The sequence below is a fragment of the Barbus barbus genome, assembly GCF_936440315.1.
Source record: "Barbus barbus genome assembly, chromosome: 2".
Classification (NCBI taxonomy): Eukaryota; Metazoa; Chordata; class Actinopteri; order Cypriniformes; family Cyprinidae; genus Barbus; species Barbus barbus.
Genome location: NC_136730.1, coordinates 10,418,846 through 10,438,877, shown reverse-complemented (window position 1 = coordinate 10,438,877; position 20,032 = coordinate 10,418,846). Strand labels below are relative to the sequence as shown.

Below are 20,032 nucleotides of genomic sequence, written 5' to 3'. Positions count from 1 at the left end.
CTGTCTGTCTGTCTGTCTGTCTATCTGTCTCTAATTTAAACTTGCAAGGGTTGTGTGCTCAGGCTGTTTCTGGTCCTCACACCTCACATCTGAGGCAGGAGAAGCTGCTCTTTCCCACAGACCCCCTACTTCTGGTGTCACTTCTCCTCTCAAGTACTGACTGGGATCCTCTGAGGTGCCAAATCGCACCTCATGGAGGATATATACAGGAGGAACACGGTCTACCAGCAACCACAACAACCTCATTCAGCAGAGACCTTCTCAACTCTACAGCCATGGATACCTCCAGCTCGCCTCTTCAGCTCCAAGACAGCGGCGCTTTTGTGTTTAACTGTGAGAACCGTCTGGATCAGAGCTACTCTGTATCAGATGTGGGCTACTACAGTGCCTGCAGCAGTCTGTCTCCAGCCTCTTCCATAGATTCCTGCAGCTTCTCCCCTCCAGCTTACCCTTGTGGAGCGGGACAGGACATACCCCAGATCTTCCCACACAACAGCATCACCACCCAGGAGAAGAACAGGGTCCAGCCACCCAAGAGAACCGGGCGGCCAAGGTCAAAATTCCCTGGAGTGAAACGGCAAACCGCAAGCGAGCGGGAGAAGCTGAGGATGAGGGATCTGACCAAAGCTCTTCATCACCTCAGGTCATACCTGCCTCCATCAGTGGCTCCTGTCAGAAAAACCTTGACCAAGATCGAGACACTGAGGCTCACTATCCAGTACATCTCCTACCTGTCTGCTCAGCTCAAACTCAGTGAAGACGAGACAAATCATGGAGCTCAGGCCGAGGTCAATGCTGCATCAACCATCTTTGACAGCTTCACTGCGACTCCTTCAGTTACACAAAGTTTACCAGCTCAGCAGTTCCCATCTATGACCTGTTATCAGGTATGTACATGGTACTTCAACACAATTTTAAATAATAATATTTATAACTAAATATTTAGTAAATGTGTAGTAAATTTAGAGTTCATAGGTAATATTGTACTTTAAGTGTTATTTAGGATAACTCAGTTTCTATTTTAATTTTTGTTAAAATTTTAGTAACTTGTGTGTGTGTGTGTGTTATTTTTATTATTATTTTTTAAATTAGTTAGATTTAGTCAGTTTCCTGGTTAGGCACCTCTTTAAGTTTTTTTTTTTTTTTATTTACATTTATTTTTATTTAAAGTACAATTTTTCTCTGATTCTTTTTCTTAATTTGATCTGTATTTTATTTTTCCAGACTCAGAATCCAGTCGAAGGCGAATTCCTATCATTCCCAGCTCAGGATTGTTGGTTTCTCGAGCAACATAATTTCTTCCATGGACAGTGCTGATCAAAGTGGACTGAATTGCACAATCTGAATGCAAATATTAATTTGTGCAATGTGTGTAAGATAATGAAAATTAAATAGTTTATTTTTTGTATACATGTTTGTACAGCTATTTATATTTTTCTGTGTTTAAAAATATATGAATATTTATGAATTAGGCAAATAAAGCCTTGAAAAATCTTACATCAGTTTTGTGAGTTTTGTGTTTTTAACATTACATACAAATGGTTTCAATAATATGCCCTTTAAAAAATGTACACCATAAAACAGATCATTAAGCAGCATCCTAATGAGGGACAGCTGTGATGGTCATTCCACGTTGTAATTCACACATTTAAGGAAACACCCCTGCAGAGCCAGCATTAATGTGGGCAGGAGAGTAAACTAACTCTCACAGGTGAGATCCTTTAATATCCCTCTGACTGTAAACAAAGGCTCTTCTTCTGAAATGCAAGGTCTGATGCCTCTTTCAAGCTAAAAAAGATAAACTGATGTGTTTCCTGAGATCTTAAATTCTCTTTTATCTCAAGTAGGAAAAATTCACCCAAAAATGAAAGAAATGCTGAAAATTCCATTGGACCATCCAAGATATAGATGAGTTAGTTTCTTAATTGTATATAGATACTGATATAAAGAAATTCAGCATTACATCACTTGCTCATCAATGGATCCTCTGCAGTGAATGGGTGCCGTCAGAATGAGAGTCCAAAAAGCTGATAAAAACATCACAATAATCCACATCACTCCAGTCCATCAATTAATGTCTTGTAAAGTGAAAAGCTGTGTGTTTGTAAGAAACAAGGCATTTGAACATTAAACCATCGCTTCTGACCAAAATATGAGTCCATAATGCATAATAACGCTTCCTCCATTCTGACGGCACCCATTCACTGCAGAGGATCCATTGGTGAGCTGAGCTAGTGATGTAATGCTAAATTTCTTCAAATCTATTCTAAACTCATCTAAATCTTTGATGGCCCGAGGGTGAGTGAATTTTCAACAAATTTTACATTTTGGGTGAACTATTCCTTTAAGTAGCCATGGTGCCAGCAACAAGGCGACATGATGAGAATCTCATGATCCCATGTCAGATTGCACAACACAAAAAATCCTTGCTGTGACTTTATTAAAGATATCAATAGCTCCATTAGTGACGTGAGTGACAGCTGTTCTTCAATGATCATTTATAATATGTGGTAAAAGTCGTAAGAGTCTTGAAGGTGACAAGTCTGCAGCTGCTTTTAGACATCATAATAATTAGTCACTTCCTCACACTCCCTTCCTCCCATTTGTGCAGTCTGGTCTACTTCCTCTGTTGAGCCCCTAATGACACAGAAGAATTAACCACGTTCATCTAGTTACAGAAACAACAATCCTAGTATGTGCTGTTACATCTTGGCCTGTGTTACTAAAGGTCCATTCCACTGCGGATGCTATTATTTCATTTTTTTTCCCATTAATTTCCTCCATAGGTATTTTCACAAATAAACAAACAAAAAAATAATAATTAATTAAAAATGGCAAACATTTTGGTTTGAGGTTGACTTTCATTAAAAGAAAAATAAGGCAATGAAACTACTCGTCCTATGAAGAACAATGAAAAAAAATGATAATTGAATCATGACAGTACAACATAACTGGTGATTATAAACTAAATATATTTGATGTTTATCGCAAAATATTTAAATGCATACAAATATATATTTTTTTCTGAGCAAAAGAAGATTGACATCAGAATTTAAACAACTACGTAATAAAATACTGCAAAACATTTTGTGATCTAATTTAATAATCAAAGGCACAGAACAGCTGATTATCAAACTTGATTATAAAATGTCTGTATTTTCAAAATATAAATATATGTAATACTCATGCAAGTATGAAAATATTATACACAAACGGTCATAATAAGAATGTTTAGGCTGTCTGTTCAATCAGCCAGTTCATCACTTGCGCTTTGTTTTCAGATATCCATTTAATGTTGGCTTTTGTTTGTTCAATGGCCTGCTCTATTGCCTGCATACCAAAACTAAAACTGCTTGCTGCAATGTCCTCTTTAAATCGCTGCAACTGTGATTTGTCAAAGAAACAGAGAGAAAGAAAGGGATAAATACACACATTTCCATATTGATAATAATAAGAACTGTTACATGAGCTTAAAAATCATAGGAATAAATTATATTACAGTAGAAAATCATTATTTTTAATTGCAGTAGTACTTCACAATATTACTGTTTTTTTCCTAAAATAAACAGTACACGGCCTTGGTGAATATAAGAGACTTTCAAAAACATTTGAAAAACAGTAGTGTAATAATATTTGTTTTGCATTTGCAAATACAAGCTTTTATTCAAATAGCACAAACCTGTTGCAGTTCAAATTCTGTGGAAAACTTTTTTGTGATGCCTTGAATCAGTCTTCCAAAAAAGAAGGATCCATCATCAAAACTATGGAAATCACATGATCGAAAATGTCAGTAGAGGATATAAATATACATTTAGAAAGAAAGAAGGAAACACAGTACTTACTCCTTAATTATAAGCTCCCAGTTTGCTCTGACAAAGTCCCAAACCAGCCGCTGCCCTATTACATTGCCTGCAGTATACACAATGGCGTAGGTAGCATCCTGCTTCCTGATCAGGTTTAGATTTATTGAGTATTCCAGGTACCTTTAGAAAACATAAGGCAATTAAATGAGTGAGACTTAGTTAAATTAATTAAATAAATTAATTAAAATAAACGGACATCATCATCTTCCGTCATATAAAATATAAGCTATATACTACCATTCAAAATTTTGTGTCAGTAAGGTTTGGGTCAGTTTGGGTCACTTTTTTTGGGTAAGAAGCTTATGCTCAAAGTTGCATTTATTTGTTCATAAAATACAGTGAAAAGATCAATATTGTGAAATAGTATTACAACTGTTTTCTATCCTAATACATTTTAAAATGTAATTTATCATTCCTGTGATGCAAAGCTGAATTTTCAGCATCATTACTCCAGCATTCAGAAATTGTAATACACGGATTTGCTGCTCAAGAAGCATTTATTATTATTATCAATGTTGACAGCAGTTATAAAGTGCTTAATATTTTTGTGGACACATTTGTTTCAGGATTTTTTGATTAATAGAAAAGTAAAACAACAACAACAGCATTTAGTTGAAATATTTGAAATCTTCAGTTACTTTTGATCAATTTAATGCATCTACTGAATAAAAGTATTCATATTTGGTAGTTTATATTTTGAGATGTAGTATACATGACTCACCTGTTTAACAGCCAGGGCTCTTTAGTGCACGATAGACCATATAACAGTTTCTCTGCCTCTGCAGCAATGGTACTGTTCTTGAACATCTGCCATCCGAAATCCCACTCCTCAACCCCTCCAGCGGCGATGGCATTACAGTACACACTGACCTTCAGATTTTGGGGAATTCTTGAGTGGAAAAAAAAATTATAATCAAACCGAAATAAACACAACTGAACCAAACCAGAAAGATCTGAAGTGAACTGGCTTGAATCAAACTGAACAATATCTGAATGAACATTGCTAAAAAGAACCTAAATGTTTTTAACTGAATTCTGAATTGAACTGAATTAAATACATTAACTGAACTAAAATAAAATAAGTGATATCAATAGACTTAAAAAGAACTTAACTGGAACTGAATTGAATTAAACTTCCATAAAAAGATTTCAAAAGAACTAGAAATAAATGAACTAGCTTGAACTGAATTCTGACTTGAATTTAATAAAATATAATTAAAATCAATGGTATGGATAGACCTAGAAAAAGCTGAACTGGCTTGAACTGAATTCAGAGTGGATCTGAACTGAACTCTCATAAACATAAAAAAGAACTAGAAAGAACTGAAATGGCTTCAACTGAATTCAGAGTGGATCTGAACTGAACTCCTATAAACATAAAAAAAGAACTAGAAAGAACTGAAATGGCTTCAACTGAATTCAGAGTGGATCTGAACTGAACTCTCATAAACATAAAAAAGAACTAGAAAGAACTGAAATGGCTTCAACTGAATTCAGAGTGGATCTGAACTGAACTCTCATAAACATAAAAAAGAACTAGAAAGAACTGAAATGGCTTCAACTGAATTCAGAGTGGATCTGAACTGAACTCCTATAAACATAAAAAAAGAACTAGAAAGAACTGAAATGGCTTGAAATGAATTCAGAGTGGATCTGAACTGAACTCCTATAAACATAAAAAAAGAACTAGAAAGAACTGAAATGGCTTGAAATGAATTCAGAGTGGATCTGAACTGAACTCCCATAAACATAAAAAAGAACTAGAAAGAACTGAAATGGCTTGAAATTAATTCAGAGTGGATCTGAACTGAACTCCCATAAACATAAAAAAAGAACTAGAAAGAACTGAAATGGCTTGAAATGAATTCAGAGTGGATCTGAACTGAACTCCCATAAACATAAAAAAGAACTAGAAAGAACTGAAATGGCTTGAAATGAATTCAGAGTGGATCTGAACTGAACTCCCATAAACATAAAAAAGAACTAGAAAGAACTGAAATGGCTTGAAATGAATTCAGAGTGGATCTGAACTGAACTCCCATAAACATAAAAAAAGAACTAGAAAGAACTGAAATGGCTTGAAATGAATTCAGAGTGGATCTGAACTGAACTCCCATAAACATAAAAAAAGAACTAGAAAGAACTGAAATGGCTTGAAATGAATTCAGAGTGGATCTGAACTGAACTCCCATAAACATAAAAAAAGAACTAGAAAGAACTGAAATGGCTTGAAATGAATTCAGAGTGGATCTGAACTGAACTCCCATAAACATAAAAAAGAACTAGAAAGAACTGAAATGGCTTGAAATGAATTCAGAGTGGATCTGAACTGAACTCCCATAAACATAAAAAAAGAACTAGAAAGAACTGAAATGGCTTGAAATGAATTCAGAGTGGATCTGAACTGAACTCCCATAAACATAAAAAAGAACTAGAAAGAACTGAAATGGCTTGAAATGTATTCAGAGTGGATCTGAACTGAACTCCCATAAACATAAAAAAGAACTAGAAAGAACTGAAATGGCTTGAAATGAATTCAGAGTGGATCTGAACTGAACTCCCATAAACATAAAAAAGAACTAGAAAGAACTGAAATGGCTTGAAATGAATTCAGAGTGGATCTGAACTGAACTCCCATAAACATAAAAAAGAACTAGAAAGAACTGAAATGGCTTGAAATGAATTCAGAGTGGATCTGAACTGAACTCACATAAACATAAAAAAGAACTAGAAAGAGCTGAAATGGCTTGAAATTAATTCTGACTTGAATTAACTGAACTGAACTGAACTCCCATAAACAACTCCCATAAACGGTTTAACTGAACTAAACTTGAACTGAATTCTGAGGGGAAATTAATTGAACCTAGCTCCCATAAACAGATTGAAAATAACTAAAAAGAAGTGAACTGAACTGACTTCTGATTTGAATTGCACTGAATGAAACTGATTAGCTCAACTGCAATAAAATCAATGGTACAAAAAGACCTAGACAGAGATGAACTGACTTGAACTGAATTCAGAGTAGAACTGAATCACTGAACTGAACTAAATTCAACTGAATTTGCAGAATAAGAATTAAGAAATAATAAGAAATAGGAAAGCTGATCGGAACTGGTATGAACAGATTTCAGAGAAGTGGTTTCCATACGGGTTAATGTCAGGGTTCTTCATCCACTGTCTGTACCACATTCTAGTGAGCGCTGAACATCCTTTCACTCCAGTTTTGCAGGCCATTGAAATTGCGTTTATTTGGTTGTATCTATAAAAAGAAGTCACACAAACCATACAATATTTCAGTTTCCCTTTCCCATATATTCCCTTTTATCACAGTGAACATTGCTTATATTGCTAAATTATATGTAAAAACAGAAATGAATTAAACTCTCATATGTTATGCAACTTCTCAGTTATAAGGAGAGTTTAAAGGGGCCATATCAGCGGTTGTGCCTTTATGACTTTTATGTAAACATCCTCTTTACATATAAAATTACCTATGGGTTTGCACAAGCTCTGACAGGCTTCATTCATATTTACCACATTTGTCTTGTGTTTCTGAATAGTATATATTTCCCCATTACCTCAGTGTGGTGAAGTTAGTGTGTATATGTGGGTGGTCATTTCTTCTTGTGGTCTGTCTGACGTCAGTACAGAACGAGCTGCTTAGTTTCAATAAACGATTCTGATGAGAACACTTTCATGGTACTTTAACTCTTTTATATCCAAAAATTAACAACCATTTGTTTTATCATGATGTGACCCCTTTAAAATTGTGGTTATAGAATTAAAGCATATAACTGACTGTGGAAACACACTGTGGTGGTACTAAAGTAATGTTTAGAATAAACTGCAAACAGAGTAATCATGTATTTACTGGTCCATGTATTTTGGGGGTTTCTGAGTCCAGTTTGATGTGATTTTTTTGAAGTGGTCAAAAAGAGGTTGCACCTTTCTCCGCAGGTAAGTCTGGAGGGTTTTAAAGAAATGTATAAATGTTAAAATAAGTGTCTGATATGTTCTGAATGAGCATTCTCTGTGTACTGATTTTTTGTATTGTAATTTTTTATGTATTAGCGGTATGTAATAATAATATTTGTTGTACTACGTGAACAGACATACCTGCAAAGGTCCATAGACTTCTGTTTGGTCAAACATGAGGAAAAAGTACTCAAAATTTCTAATGGCAGATGCCCACGGTATGTACTCCTTCTCCTCGTAGAGATAATTGGTTGTTCTCAGAGCCAAGGTTATGTTGATTATCTCTGCCCTATGAATAATCACATTCAGATGTTCAATTATTTTATTATTTACAGCCAGATAATTTTGTCCATTGATGAAATATCTTTGCAGCAGAGAGTTTACCTTGCCAAATTAAATGCATCATCAATGATCTGGCCCCTATTAAGAACTGGAATAACCTAAGTGAATAGTGGATAAAATCAAATGTTATATTATGTTATTATTTATAATATGCATATTATATCAAGTTACTTGTAAATATAATTTATAATTATATATTAGAACAATTCAGAACTGCAAAATTATACAGCAGAACACTATATATTATAAAGATTGTAATACGCTGACTCAAAACCTTTCATCAAAATTGTCCTAAAACCTAAAACCAAAATGCGTTCTTTAAGACAACTTTTATGAAATTTTCTGATCCACTTCAAATGTTGACTACTATATTTAATACTATATAATTTTGTTAAAGTTGTGCTAAATCAATCATTTTTAATGTTCAATTTAAACTGATTATTATTTGGATTTTATTCAGGTATGCTACTTTGATACTCTATGTTTTCAATTAATTTAAAGATAATGAGATACCTACTTTATGATCTGAAGTCAGCTGTGTGAGGAGACGTTCCCAGTTCTGGGGATCATAATTAACCCTGTAGTATCCCGTGACATTCAGGTTGGCCAATAACCAGTCAGTATCAGTCTTCATGGGCTCATATGAAGCTGTTTTAGTGAGCAGCCAGTGCTGGCCCATGTTACTGCCACTCTTCATCCATGTGATTGGCACAAACCATTCATAACTGCAATCATTTTTGAACATTCACACAGTATACTTTAAAAGCACAGGACCCTGTTGGCACATTTGCCAGTTTAAACATACTTGTATTCAGATGGTGTTTCCACTACTGCCTCTGGGTGTATCAGGAAGTGCTTCTGAGTGATACTTCCTGTTCGAGTGTCAATTGTTACTACAGGAAAACCCATCTGAAGAATCCAGCGATTCATAATTTCATTTATTGAGGCTGGGAGCTGGATGCTTGAATCTGTGTCTACAACCTGGAAAAAACATTATAATGAAATATAATGAAAATTATGGTTGAAAAGACAAACAAGCTGACACTAATGTTTACGGATTCCATTGCATCAATTTTGAAACTTACTTCCTGCAGTTTTTTCCAAAGATCTGTGTACACAGTGTTGCTGTATGCATACTCATGCAAATAGTTCTGTGGAAATCATGCACGGGTGTTAGTCTGAGAAAAAGTCACTCTAAAAGTCACATTAATGCATCATAAAACCTAAAAACCCTTCAGACATACATGAAGTCCTTTAGCAAAGATAGACTCAGTCAGAAACTCAGACAGCATTCTCAGTATTGCAGCCCCCTGAAATGACAACAATTTAGCATTAACTAAAACACCGCAATACAACTTAACAGTGCTTAACCGTGTTATTTCAAGTTGTTCTTGACACATGCTGACAACCTTGCTATACGTGATGGTATCAAATAGCTGATCGATTTGATCCGGTGTGATGACGTCATCCTCTCGTGAAGAAAGCGGGTGGGAGTAAACAAGAGCGTCGACGCCAAACGCCCTCTGAACCTGTTGCTGCACCATCAGATCTTTCTTCAGGAGAGAAAAGACAATGAGTGAACCCCTCACTTTAATATATACATAATACTTAACACACACACACACATGTTTGTTTGTAATACTTTTATACTGACCAAACAATATTTTTTATCCCCTATCCCTTACAGAAGACCTGTTTGCATTGTTACACTTTCAGATAAACTTCATTTACTATTTTTAATATTTTTTCCCCTCAAAACTGTCATAACAAGCATAAACAAGTACACACACACAAGAAAAGAGGAAGTCAATTAGAGCTATAGCAAAAACAAAGGGCATGGAGAAAACAAGAGTTTGGAAACCACCAGCGACACCAGCAACCAACAACGACCTGATCGGCTGAGAAAACAACAGTAGCTGGTGACAGAAATATCATAAAAGCTGTGAAAATGAATCCTAAAAGACTTGTCTGTAAAATCGCCAACAACTTCCAGAAAGCTGGGGGGATGCTCTGACAATCTACTGTCCTCAGGAGACTTTGACACAGAATTACAGATGCTACACAGCAAGATGCAAACCTCTGACCAGCATCAAAAATAGAAAGCCAAGATTAGAGTTTGCAAAAAAGCACAAAGGTGAGCCAGTAGAGTTTTGGAACTGTGTTTATGGACCGATGAGACAAAGATGAACCTTTATCTAAGTGATGGGAAAGCAAAAATGTGGAGAAAAAAAGGGAACTGCAAATGATCCCAAGCATACAGCCTCATCTGTAAAGCATGGTGGAGGTGGTGTCATGGCATGGGCCTGCATGGCTGCCTCTGGAACAGGCCCTCTCAACTTTACTGATGACTTAATGTATGAGGACAGTAGCAGAATGAATTTGGAAGGGTACAAAACCATCTTGCCTACCAATATCCAAGAAAATGCCACCAGTTTCATTGGGAATTGCTTTATATTGCATCACGACAATGACCCAAAACACTCTGCCAGTTCAGTCAAGGAGTTTATAAGGGCAAAGAAATGGAAAGTCTTAGATTGCCCAAGTCAATCTCCAGATTTAAATCCGATTGAACATGAATTTTTCCAGCTGAAGAGGAGAGTAAAGGCAGAAACTCAACAATTAGAATTGGCTGCATTAAAGTCTGGGAAAAGTATTTCAAAGGATGAGACCAAGAGTCTGGTGATGTCTATGGGTCACAGACTCACTGCTGTGATTGTGCGCAAGTGATCTGCAACTAAATAATAGCTTTTAATCTTTTATATCTGCCTTATGTTCAACTGTCCCAATACATATGCTCACATCAATGAGTGGGATGAACTCTAAAAGTGCTGTTCTTTTTATTTGATAAAACATGTATGTGTGTTGAAACGGCTAATAATAAAATGTGACATTCTGTAGTTTTGTCTCATATTCATCTTTTGATCATATTTGCAAATGTCTTGACTCCACAGCCAACAGAGCAATTTTGTCTTTACTGTTCCAATACTTATGGAGGGGACTGTATATGTTTTTGAACTGTGTATCAGGATCAGGTAACGGCTCCACTTGAATTTTTACCAAGCCTCGTCTGCATGACTTATTGGTGCGCAAGTCGAAGACCTTTTTTTGTTGGAAATCAAGCAGTCGTGACATAACTACATTTTTAACGCGATACTCAATCAGTACAGGGCGAAAAACACTAAAATGCACTAAAACACGATTAAATACAATTTAACTGTGGGTTAAAACCATAACAAACATGGGAACGTATCGGTGTTCACCGGTCACCTGCTACTATTTTATGAACATAGAAATGATTTTCAAATGTTACTTGTTGAATATAATGAATAAAAACTTACAATATTCCAGGTGGGTTCAGCATAATCAGCTCCAAGATATGAAACATAGCTTGCAAAACCTTCATTGAGCCACAGGTCGTTCCACCATCTCATGGTCACAAGGTTCCCAAACCACTAGACAATAATTTGACTCAAATAAATTAATTAAATCATTTAAATTAGTTCAAAAACACCATTTTTAGAGAGAGAGAGAGAGACGTTCTCCACATACCATATGTGCAAGTTCATGTGTAATTACAGTGACCACCCATTCTTTATCTTCATTAGAGGACACTTTAGGATCGTAGAAAAGTGATAGCTCTCTGTATGTGACCAGACCCCAGTTTTCCATGGCTCCAGCAGAGAAATCAGGCAGTGCGATTTGGTCTAGGAAATGGAAAGTATTAGTCTGACTGCTTTTTTCCCCAATGGCCCAGTATTAATGCATTGAGACACAAAGTTTGGAATGAGCCTGCATGTTTAAACTCTCACCTGATTTGGATAGGGGGTATGTGGTGTTGTAATAGTTTTCTAAATACTTCAAAATAGGGAATGTCACATTAAGGGCATAATCTCCCTGTCCACTTTCAATGGCTTCTCTACGTCCCCATATTCTGATCTAAAAAATAAGTAAATAAAATAAAATAATACATTTAGTGGAAATTACAAATTGATTATGTAAAATATTTTTAACTTAATTGTTATCCACATTTAAAATACATTTATAAGAGGAAAGAAGGGAGCACGAGAGTGAATATATCTTGATTTCTACCAAAATATTGGCCTCTGGAGGGGATCGTATGTTGGTAAATTCACTGACGACAAAGGCCAACAGATATGTTGACATTTTTGGAGTTGGCTCAAATCTGGTCTGTAAAACCTCTTGATTATCTATGGTGATGCTTTCAGTGCCTAAAGGGAAAATCAGAATGAGTGAAGAATTAAAATGTGTCCACAGATAAATCCATTCAATATACACTTAGTACAGTTCAAAAGTTGGGGTCTAAATAATTTTTTTGTTTTTGAAAGAAGTCTGCGATCATGCGGTGTTTATCAAAAATACAGCCAAAACAGTGATATTGGGAAATATTATAATTTAAAATCACTATTTTCTGTTTAAATATATATTTTTTTAAATTAATTAATTCCTGTGATGCACAGCTGAATTTTCAGCATCATTACTCCAGGCTTCAGTCTCAAATGATCCTTCAGAAATCATTCTAAGCTGATTACCTGTTTAAGAAACACTTCTTATTATTAAAGTTGAAAACAGTTGTATTGCTTAATATTTTTGTGGAAACTACAATGCATTTTCCCCAGGATTCTTTGATAAATAAAGTTCAAAAGAACAACATTTGATTTTTTTTTCCAGTATTATAAATTACTTTAATGTCACTTTTGCTTAATTTAATAATCCATCCTTTCATAAAACTGAACTGATCCATAATAATTTATTTTAAAAAACCTTTGAACAATATAAAGAAATATGGTTAATGGTTAGAGAGTCGAACTTGTAACCTAAAGGTTGCGAGTTCGAGTCTCAGGTGAGGGGAGTGAATAACGTCTCGGTTACGTATGTAACCCTCGTTCCCTGAAGGAGGGAACGGAGAGGTCACGTCGGATGACCGACGAAATTGGGATCTCGCCAGAGAGACCAATCCACTTCGAGTGTAACTAAACGAGCCAATGGACATTGGCATGCGATCATTGCATCCAGCTGCCGCTGATCACCGCGTGAGCATAAGAGGCAGCGGGTGCACCGCATTAATTCATGCTTTCGCTGAGGAGCCGAGCCGGTGACCCGGCAGCTCAGCGGTGGTACAGCGACTGTGGCGACGGGACGTGACGTCTCCGTTCCCTCCTTCAGGGAACGAGGGTTACATACGTAACTGAGACGTTCCCCTTTCAGTCGGTCACTCCGAGTCACGTCGGATGACCGACGAAATTGGGATCCCTACCAAAGCGCCACAGAAGCTGCCCCTTCCAGTGCTCTGTGTAGGCCTCCTGATCCTTCCTATAAGGCAGACAATAGGACCGGGCTCTACACAGAGAAGGTCAACTACTGTTGTTCCTTGAGCAACCCACCAGTAGGACTTAGATAACTGGGAAGCGTGCCCTTCCGCTTGGAAGAGGCACACTGCGGAGTCACCTCCTCCCAGAGGGGGTTAAGTGACATTTAGACATGTGAAGTAACCCCATAGGGCCCTATAGCACATGGAAGTCTCTGAGATGGCTTAGGCTGCATCATTAGAGATGGCAGAGCGTGGTCTGCCAGGGGAAACACGGCTCTAATAAGCATACCGTGGGATACACATATGGGATCCCGACAGGGTCTCTCATATGGGCACTAGCCTCACACCAGATTTCAAGAATTCATTGGCTGAAAGGCCTGGTGCCGGACGCTCCGCCACGTCCGGACGCCGGAGTGCTGGAGGACTCGACGGGGTTTGCCTGGTTAAGGAACTCTCTGGAGAATTAGGCGTAAGGGCGCCGCAAGCCGACTCTGAGCCGGGCCTCTCAGTGCCACTACCCGTTTGAGGTGAGAACACAGGAGGAAACCTAGCGAACGTGTTGGGAGTCGCCCAACCCGTAGCTCTACAGATGTCTGCTAGTGAGGCACCACGAGCCAGCGCCCAGGACGATGCGACACCCCTAGTGGAGTGAGCACGCAACCTGAGCGGGCAGGGCACACCTTGTGCTTCATAGGCCAAGGTGATGGCATCCACTATCCAGTGGGCCATCCTCTGCTTGGAGACAGCCTTCCCCTTCTGCTGTCCTCCGTAACAGACAAAGAGCTGTTCTGAGGTCCTGAAGCTCTGAGTTCTATCCACGTACTGTCGCAGTGTGCATACAGGACAGAGCAAAGCTAGGGCTGGGTCTGCCTCCTCCTGGGGCAGCGCTTGCAAGTACTACTTGGTCCCTGAAGGGAGTGGTAGGAACATAGCCGGGCCGGGGCCTCAGTATTGCACTGGAGTCAGCCGGCCCAAACTCAAGGCACGATTCGTCAACCGAAAATGCCTGCAGGTCCCCCACCCTCTTGATCGAGGCCAATGCAGTCAGGAGTAGGGTTTTCTTTGAGAGAAACTTCAACTCAACTGACTGCAAAGGTTCAAAGGGGGCAATTTGTAGGGCTCTTAGCACCAATGCCAAATCCCAAGAGGGTAGGGAGGGAGACCTAGGAGGATTTAGCCTCCTGGCCCCCCTAAGAAACCTGACAACCAGATCGTGCTTCCCCACCGACTTCCCCTCTACGGGGTCGTGGTGAGCGGAAATGGCAGCAACATAAACCTTAAGGGTGGAGGGGGACAGCCTACTCTCCAACCCTTGTTGCAAAAAGGAAAGCACAGCTCTGATCGAACATTTCCGGGGGTCCTCACGGTGAGAGGAACACCAATCGACGAACAGGTTCCACTTCAGAGCATAGGTCCGTCTTGTGGACGTTGCACGTGCTGAAGCGATAGTGAGTGCTACCTCCTGGGGTAGGCCACCTAGAACCTCCACGTCCCATCCAGGGACCATACGTGGAGTTTCCACAGGTACGGACGCGGGTGCCAGAGGGTGCCCCGTCTCTGAGAAAGCAGATCCTTCCTCAGAGGAATCGGCCAGGGAGGGGCTGTCGCGAGGAGCATAAGTTCCGGGAACCAGGTCCTGTTGGGCCAATATGGAGCCACTAACAAGACCTGCTCCTCGTCCTCCCTGATCTTGCACAGTGTCTGTGCTAGTAGGCTCACTGGGGGGAACGCATATTTGCGCAGGCCCAGGCTCCAGCTGTGTGCCAGTGCATCCGTGCCGAGCGTTGCCTCGGTTAGGGAGTAGAACCACTGGCAGTGGGTGGTTTCCGGAGATGCAAACAGGTCTACCTGAGCAACTTCGAACCGACTCCAAATTAGCTGGACCACCTGGGGATGGAGTCTCCACTCCCCTGGAAGTGCAGCTCGAGACAGCTCATCGGCTGCCCGATTGAACACTCCTGGGATGTGGATGGCACGAAGGGACCTCAGATGCTTCTGACTCCAGAGGAGGAGGTGGCGGGCGAGTTGCGACATGTGACGGGAGTGTAAACCGCCTTGCCGGTTGATATACGCAACGGTCGCAGTGTTGTCCGTACGGACCAGAACGTTCTTGCCCTGGAGGCGCCCTCTGAGGCGACCCAAGGCAAGGCGTACTGCCAGCAGCTCGAGGCAATTGATGTGCCGTCCAAACCCCTGACACTGCGTGCCCATTGTACGTGGCTCCCCAGCCGGTGGCCGAGGCATCTGTGAATACCACAGCATGCCTGGATACCTGCTCCAGGGGCACTCCTGCCCGAAGAAACGAGGGATCTGACCACGGGCTGAAGGTTTTGGGGCAGGCCGGTGTAATCTGAACCCGGTGAGTACCGCATTTCCACGAGAATGCCCAGGCACGTGAGGCAGCCATCATGACCGTCCTGAGGCGCCAGGAAACGACCACACCCAGAAACGCACGGGTGATAGGACATCTTTAAAAAGACGCGATCACCCGTGTTACTCTTTTAGAGAAATTTGCTCTTTCAGTGCTGAAGCACGCAGGGGAGCTGGCCACCGCACACTCCTGGTGTGACCGTCCTCACGGAAAACGTGACCAAACGTGATCTCTCTGGCGAGATCCCAATTTCGTCGGTCATCCGACGTGACTCGGAGTGACCGACTGAAAGGGGAACCAGTGCTCTTTCCACCTTCAATACCACGACTGAGGTGAGCTCCCTGGACACCGCAGCATTGGCTACCCACTGCTCTGGGTGTGTGTGTGTGTGTGTGTGTGTGTTCACTACTGTGTGTGTGCACTTAGGATGGGTTAAATGCAGAGCACATGTCACTTTCATTTCATATAAAGCCTCAATAAGTGATTAAAGAGCAGGTTATAAACCACCAAACAATCAAGGCTACCATTATACAACTTTGGAAAAACTTCAGTCAAGCTAAAATAATTGGTAAGGTCTGAACTTCTGAAGTCTTTCAGATTGGCAATGCATCATCAACTTCAAAAGATTTGTGAGCTCAGAAACTCAGATGGCTATGTATCTTACTGTAAAAAGCCTGTGATGTAGATCCTGTGGTTTAAGCCTATTTTTATTTATTTAATTTTTTTTATTTAAAAAACCCCACTAAAAGTAATGTCTAATTACTAAAAGTAATGAATTTAAAGCATATGCTTAATTTTATAATTTTTGTGAAGTAAGTGATAAATCTGTTTGGATAATGTAGAGCTTTGATTACTAAATTAATAGTAATATTAGTAATAGAAGACATTATCATGGGTGGTGATGGCGCAGTGGATAAGACACATGCCTTTGGTGTGAGAGACCCGGGTTCGAATCCACTGTGAGACACCAATGTGTCCCTGAGCAAGACACTTAACCCCTAGTTGCTCCAGAGGCGTGCGACCTCTGACATATATAGCAATGGTAAGTCGCTTTGGATAAAAGCGTCAGCTAAATGAATAAATGTAAATATAAATGGATCATGCCCTCAACAGAGCATCTATTACACTTGTCACTGATGCGATCACTAACCCAGCTCCATGCCATTAGAAAGGGCCACAGTTCCAGGAGGATGTTGGAGAGTCAGATGGAAGACGGCCTTCATTGATGGTTCGTCAAAGCAGGGGAAAGCATTTCGGGCGGCAGTGGGCTGCATTTGTGTTGTGGCGACAACTCTGCCAAAATGAAGTTCTCAGTTAAGTGTGTAGGAAGTAGTACAGCTTGCAAAGGTCCTCATAAATGTTTTGTTCAAAATTCAGTGTGTAATTGAAGGGAAACATTACACCTAGTAATGAATTTACATGTACATTTTTGCATTTAGCAGACACTTTAATCCAGTATTCAATAATAATAATTCAACAACTATCAAAATATAAAGCAGTGGCTTATGGTGTCACGGTTGCCTTCTGTGGCAAAACGAAGAAAAAGGAGACGAGGGCAAAACTCAAAGTATACATTCCTTCAAAAACAGGGAAACACAAGGCAGGCGGAAACGCACAGGAAACAACATCGACGTTCAATACCGGACGCTGGACACAGGAGACCGGGGCATAAATACTAATACCGGACGCTGGACACAGGAAAACGGGGCATAAATACTAAAACTAAACGAGATAATTAAACAAACACAGCAGGACACAAATTAACTAATAATGAAACAATAAGGACAGGAACATAGCCAACTATGGGCATACACGAAGATGAAAAGTCAAGGGGAGCATGTAGAGACAGAAAACACACACTATCAGTCCTTGGGCATGACATATGGCGTAATATGATAACTATTTGAACTTTTGTTTTAAAATAAACATTAAATAATTCTTTCATAAAGTTTTGAAATTCTCCAATTCAATTATGCCCTGATATTATATACCCAAGATACATAAAATATTTGTACATTTTAAAATTAATTTCTCATACCACAGTACAATTACTGAATTAAATGAACTTTAAAAAATCTAAAAGTTGATTAAAACTTAGTGGAAAAAACATACTGCATGTTACAGGACCTAAAATACTATTACTTTATGCATAAGTATACTATAAACAGAAAAGGTTGTTAAAAAGGTCATTAAAAAATGGACATAAATTGTTTGTCAAATTGTCAACCTTCTAATTGAATTAGTGGAGTTATTTTACAAATTATAGTGTTTCATCATAAATAATTTGATATTTGAAGAGTTCCAATGCAAAAGCCTCTAAAAGCCATCTTGGTCAAATATGAGATAATGATACTGAGTGAATGCTCTCCACACATAGTATATGTTCATCAAGTACTTGCAAATGCGCTAAATCCCAGCCTGAACCCATTCAGAAGTAACAGTACTTAAATAGAAACCTATACATAGTAGCCAGACAGAAATGCTCATTTTAAAGAAAAACGTCAGACTTAGAGGCTTTTGCATGTGAACACTTCATTTATACAATTATTTCTATAAGATTGCATCACGATTAATTAATTAGTATTAGTGTTGTCAAACGATAAATCGTGATTAATCGCATCCAAAATAAAAGTTTTTGTTTACATATGTGTGTGCACTGTGTATATTTATTATGTATGTATACACATTAATACAATATATATTTTGAAAATATTTATGTGTTTATATATAAATATATTTATTATGTACAAATATTACATATTTTTCTTAAATATATATACACATGCATGTGTGTGTATTTATATATACATAATAAATATAAACAATACACACATATATTATGCAAACAAAAACTTTTATTTTGGATCGCGATTAATCATTTGAAAGGATTAATTAGTATTATAAGTATTTACTTTGATCTTGACTACAAAACTGTAAAATGCAAACATTTCAACCCTTTTTTAGTAAAGTAATGCCAGTAGTACATCTTACTTTTTTACACCATTTTCTGTGTATTCGCTTCTGTAAAATCCTCCAAGGTCATCTGACAGCTCTCCACGGAATTCCATGTAGAGCCAATAGGATTTTCCAACTTGTAGATTTCCCTTCAGCTGAATCACCATGAACTGCGTTTGTGTTTGAAACCAGGTTTTCAGTATGGCCGGAGCGCTCGTCCCTCCCAAACCCATCAGCTTGGCATGGTGCATCTCCGAGGTCAAGGTGAAGTTCAGCTCATTGGAATGAATAAGGATCAGGTCGGTCTCCTTCACGCACGTGAACGCAACTCCAGATTTCCCAGTGAAAACATACATGCCCTGTTCGTCTGTCACCAAGCGAGGCCAAAGCGTAACATTGTAGTACTCAGGAAGAAGGGCGTCAGGAAGTCTGTACTTGTCCCAGGACTTGTTGGACGGTGCCGAAGTTTTGTGGGGTGCTGCAGTCGTCACCATGCGGGTCCCGTCTATGGCATTTACCTCGTTTTTCCGTTTCTCTTGAGCATAGATCACTGACAATGCAAAAATGGTGAGCACGGCCCCTATGCTCAACCCAAATAGCACAAACCCTAAAGGCTTACTAATGTACAAGCCTTTCCCCATGACCACAGAGTTAAAATGAAGCCTCAGGAGTTGTTGTCAGGAGTTAATGATGGGGCCAGGACAGGATCAAGTCTATGCAGACAGTCATGAAGCGTGTGTGATTAAATAGTGGTGACTGTGATGAATCATGCTGTGGTCATATCCATGCCACTTCTGCGGAAAATAGTTACTCAAGCTCTGCATGTTTGCATAGTTCTCATTTTTAAATCAACAAAACAATGGCAAATATGTCTTTAAACTTTGCATTTGACTTGACTTTGCATGTGACTCTTGTTTGCCAAGTTAAACTGGGACACAGGGCTTATTAGCGATCGCTTCAGGGTAATTACATTACTCTTGAGTCTTGAAATCGCTTTATACCCCTTCCAAGTTAATATTTCAAATGTTATGAAACAGCCTCCTGGTGTTCGTGTGGTTATGACAGTGAATTAAATAGAAAAACAATCCAGCAGAAGTCACCAAGAAGCACTGTATCTTGTGTTCAGTGTGTCATGATGACAATGTATAAGCGCATTCAGAAATGAGGAAGATGCACACTAAAAAATACAGACACAGT

General features: G+C 39.0%; 2 protein-coding genes across 2 annotated transcripts; one reads left to right on the top strand and one right to left on the bottom strand.

The window, feature by feature from the left end:
* Positions 1-275: 275 nt before the first annotated feature.
* Positions 276-1,317, top strand: LOC306843074 (uncharacterized protein; the record flags this gene model as incomplete). The annotated part of the gene is made up of 2 exons (XM_079374324.1): positions 276-887; positions 1,225-1,317. The coding sequence occupies 2 exons, from the start codon at positions 276-278 to the stop codon at positions 1,315-1,317; spliced, it is 705 nt and encodes a 234-aa protein (XP_079230450.1).
* A 1,636-nt stretch (positions 1,318-2,953) lies between these two features.
* On the bottom strand, positions 2,954-19,554 carry LOC306882215 (aminopeptidase N-like). The gene is made up of 19 exons (XM_079436705.1): positions 18,872-19,554; positions 17,031-17,173; positions 12,270-12,409; positions 11,990-12,116; positions 11,730-11,884; positions 11,519-11,632; positions 9,590-9,733; positions 9,425-9,490; positions 9,266-9,331; positions 8,986-9,161; positions 8,698-8,905; positions 8,223-8,278; positions 7,980-8,127; positions 7,735-7,826; positions 7,012-7,122; positions 4,585-4,752; positions 3,843-3,983; positions 3,680-3,761; positions 2,954-3,384 (listed from the first exon to the last, which is right to left on the bottom strand). The coding sequence occupies exons 1-19, from the start codon at positions 19,474-19,476 to the stop codon at positions 3,232-3,234; spliced, it is 2,895 nt and encodes a 964-aa protein (XP_079292831.1). The 5' UTR covers positions 19,477-19,554; the 3' UTR covers positions 2,954-3,231.
* Between the last annotated feature and the right edge of the window lie 478 nt (positions 19,555-20,032).

Coding starts and splice junctions, on each gene's coding strand:
- LOC306882215 (XM_079436705.1), bottom strand. CDS start 19,476: ATGGGGAAAGGCTTGTACATTAGTAAGCCTTTAGGGTTTGTGCTATTT. Junction 9,332..9,424: donor TCTTTGCTAAAGGACTTCAT/GTATGTCTGAAG, acceptor TGATTTCCACAG/AACTATTTGCATGAGTATGC. Junction 8,906..8,985: donor GAAACACCATCTGAATACAA/GTATGTTTAAAC, acceptor AAATGATTGCAG/TTATGAATGGTTTGTGCCAA.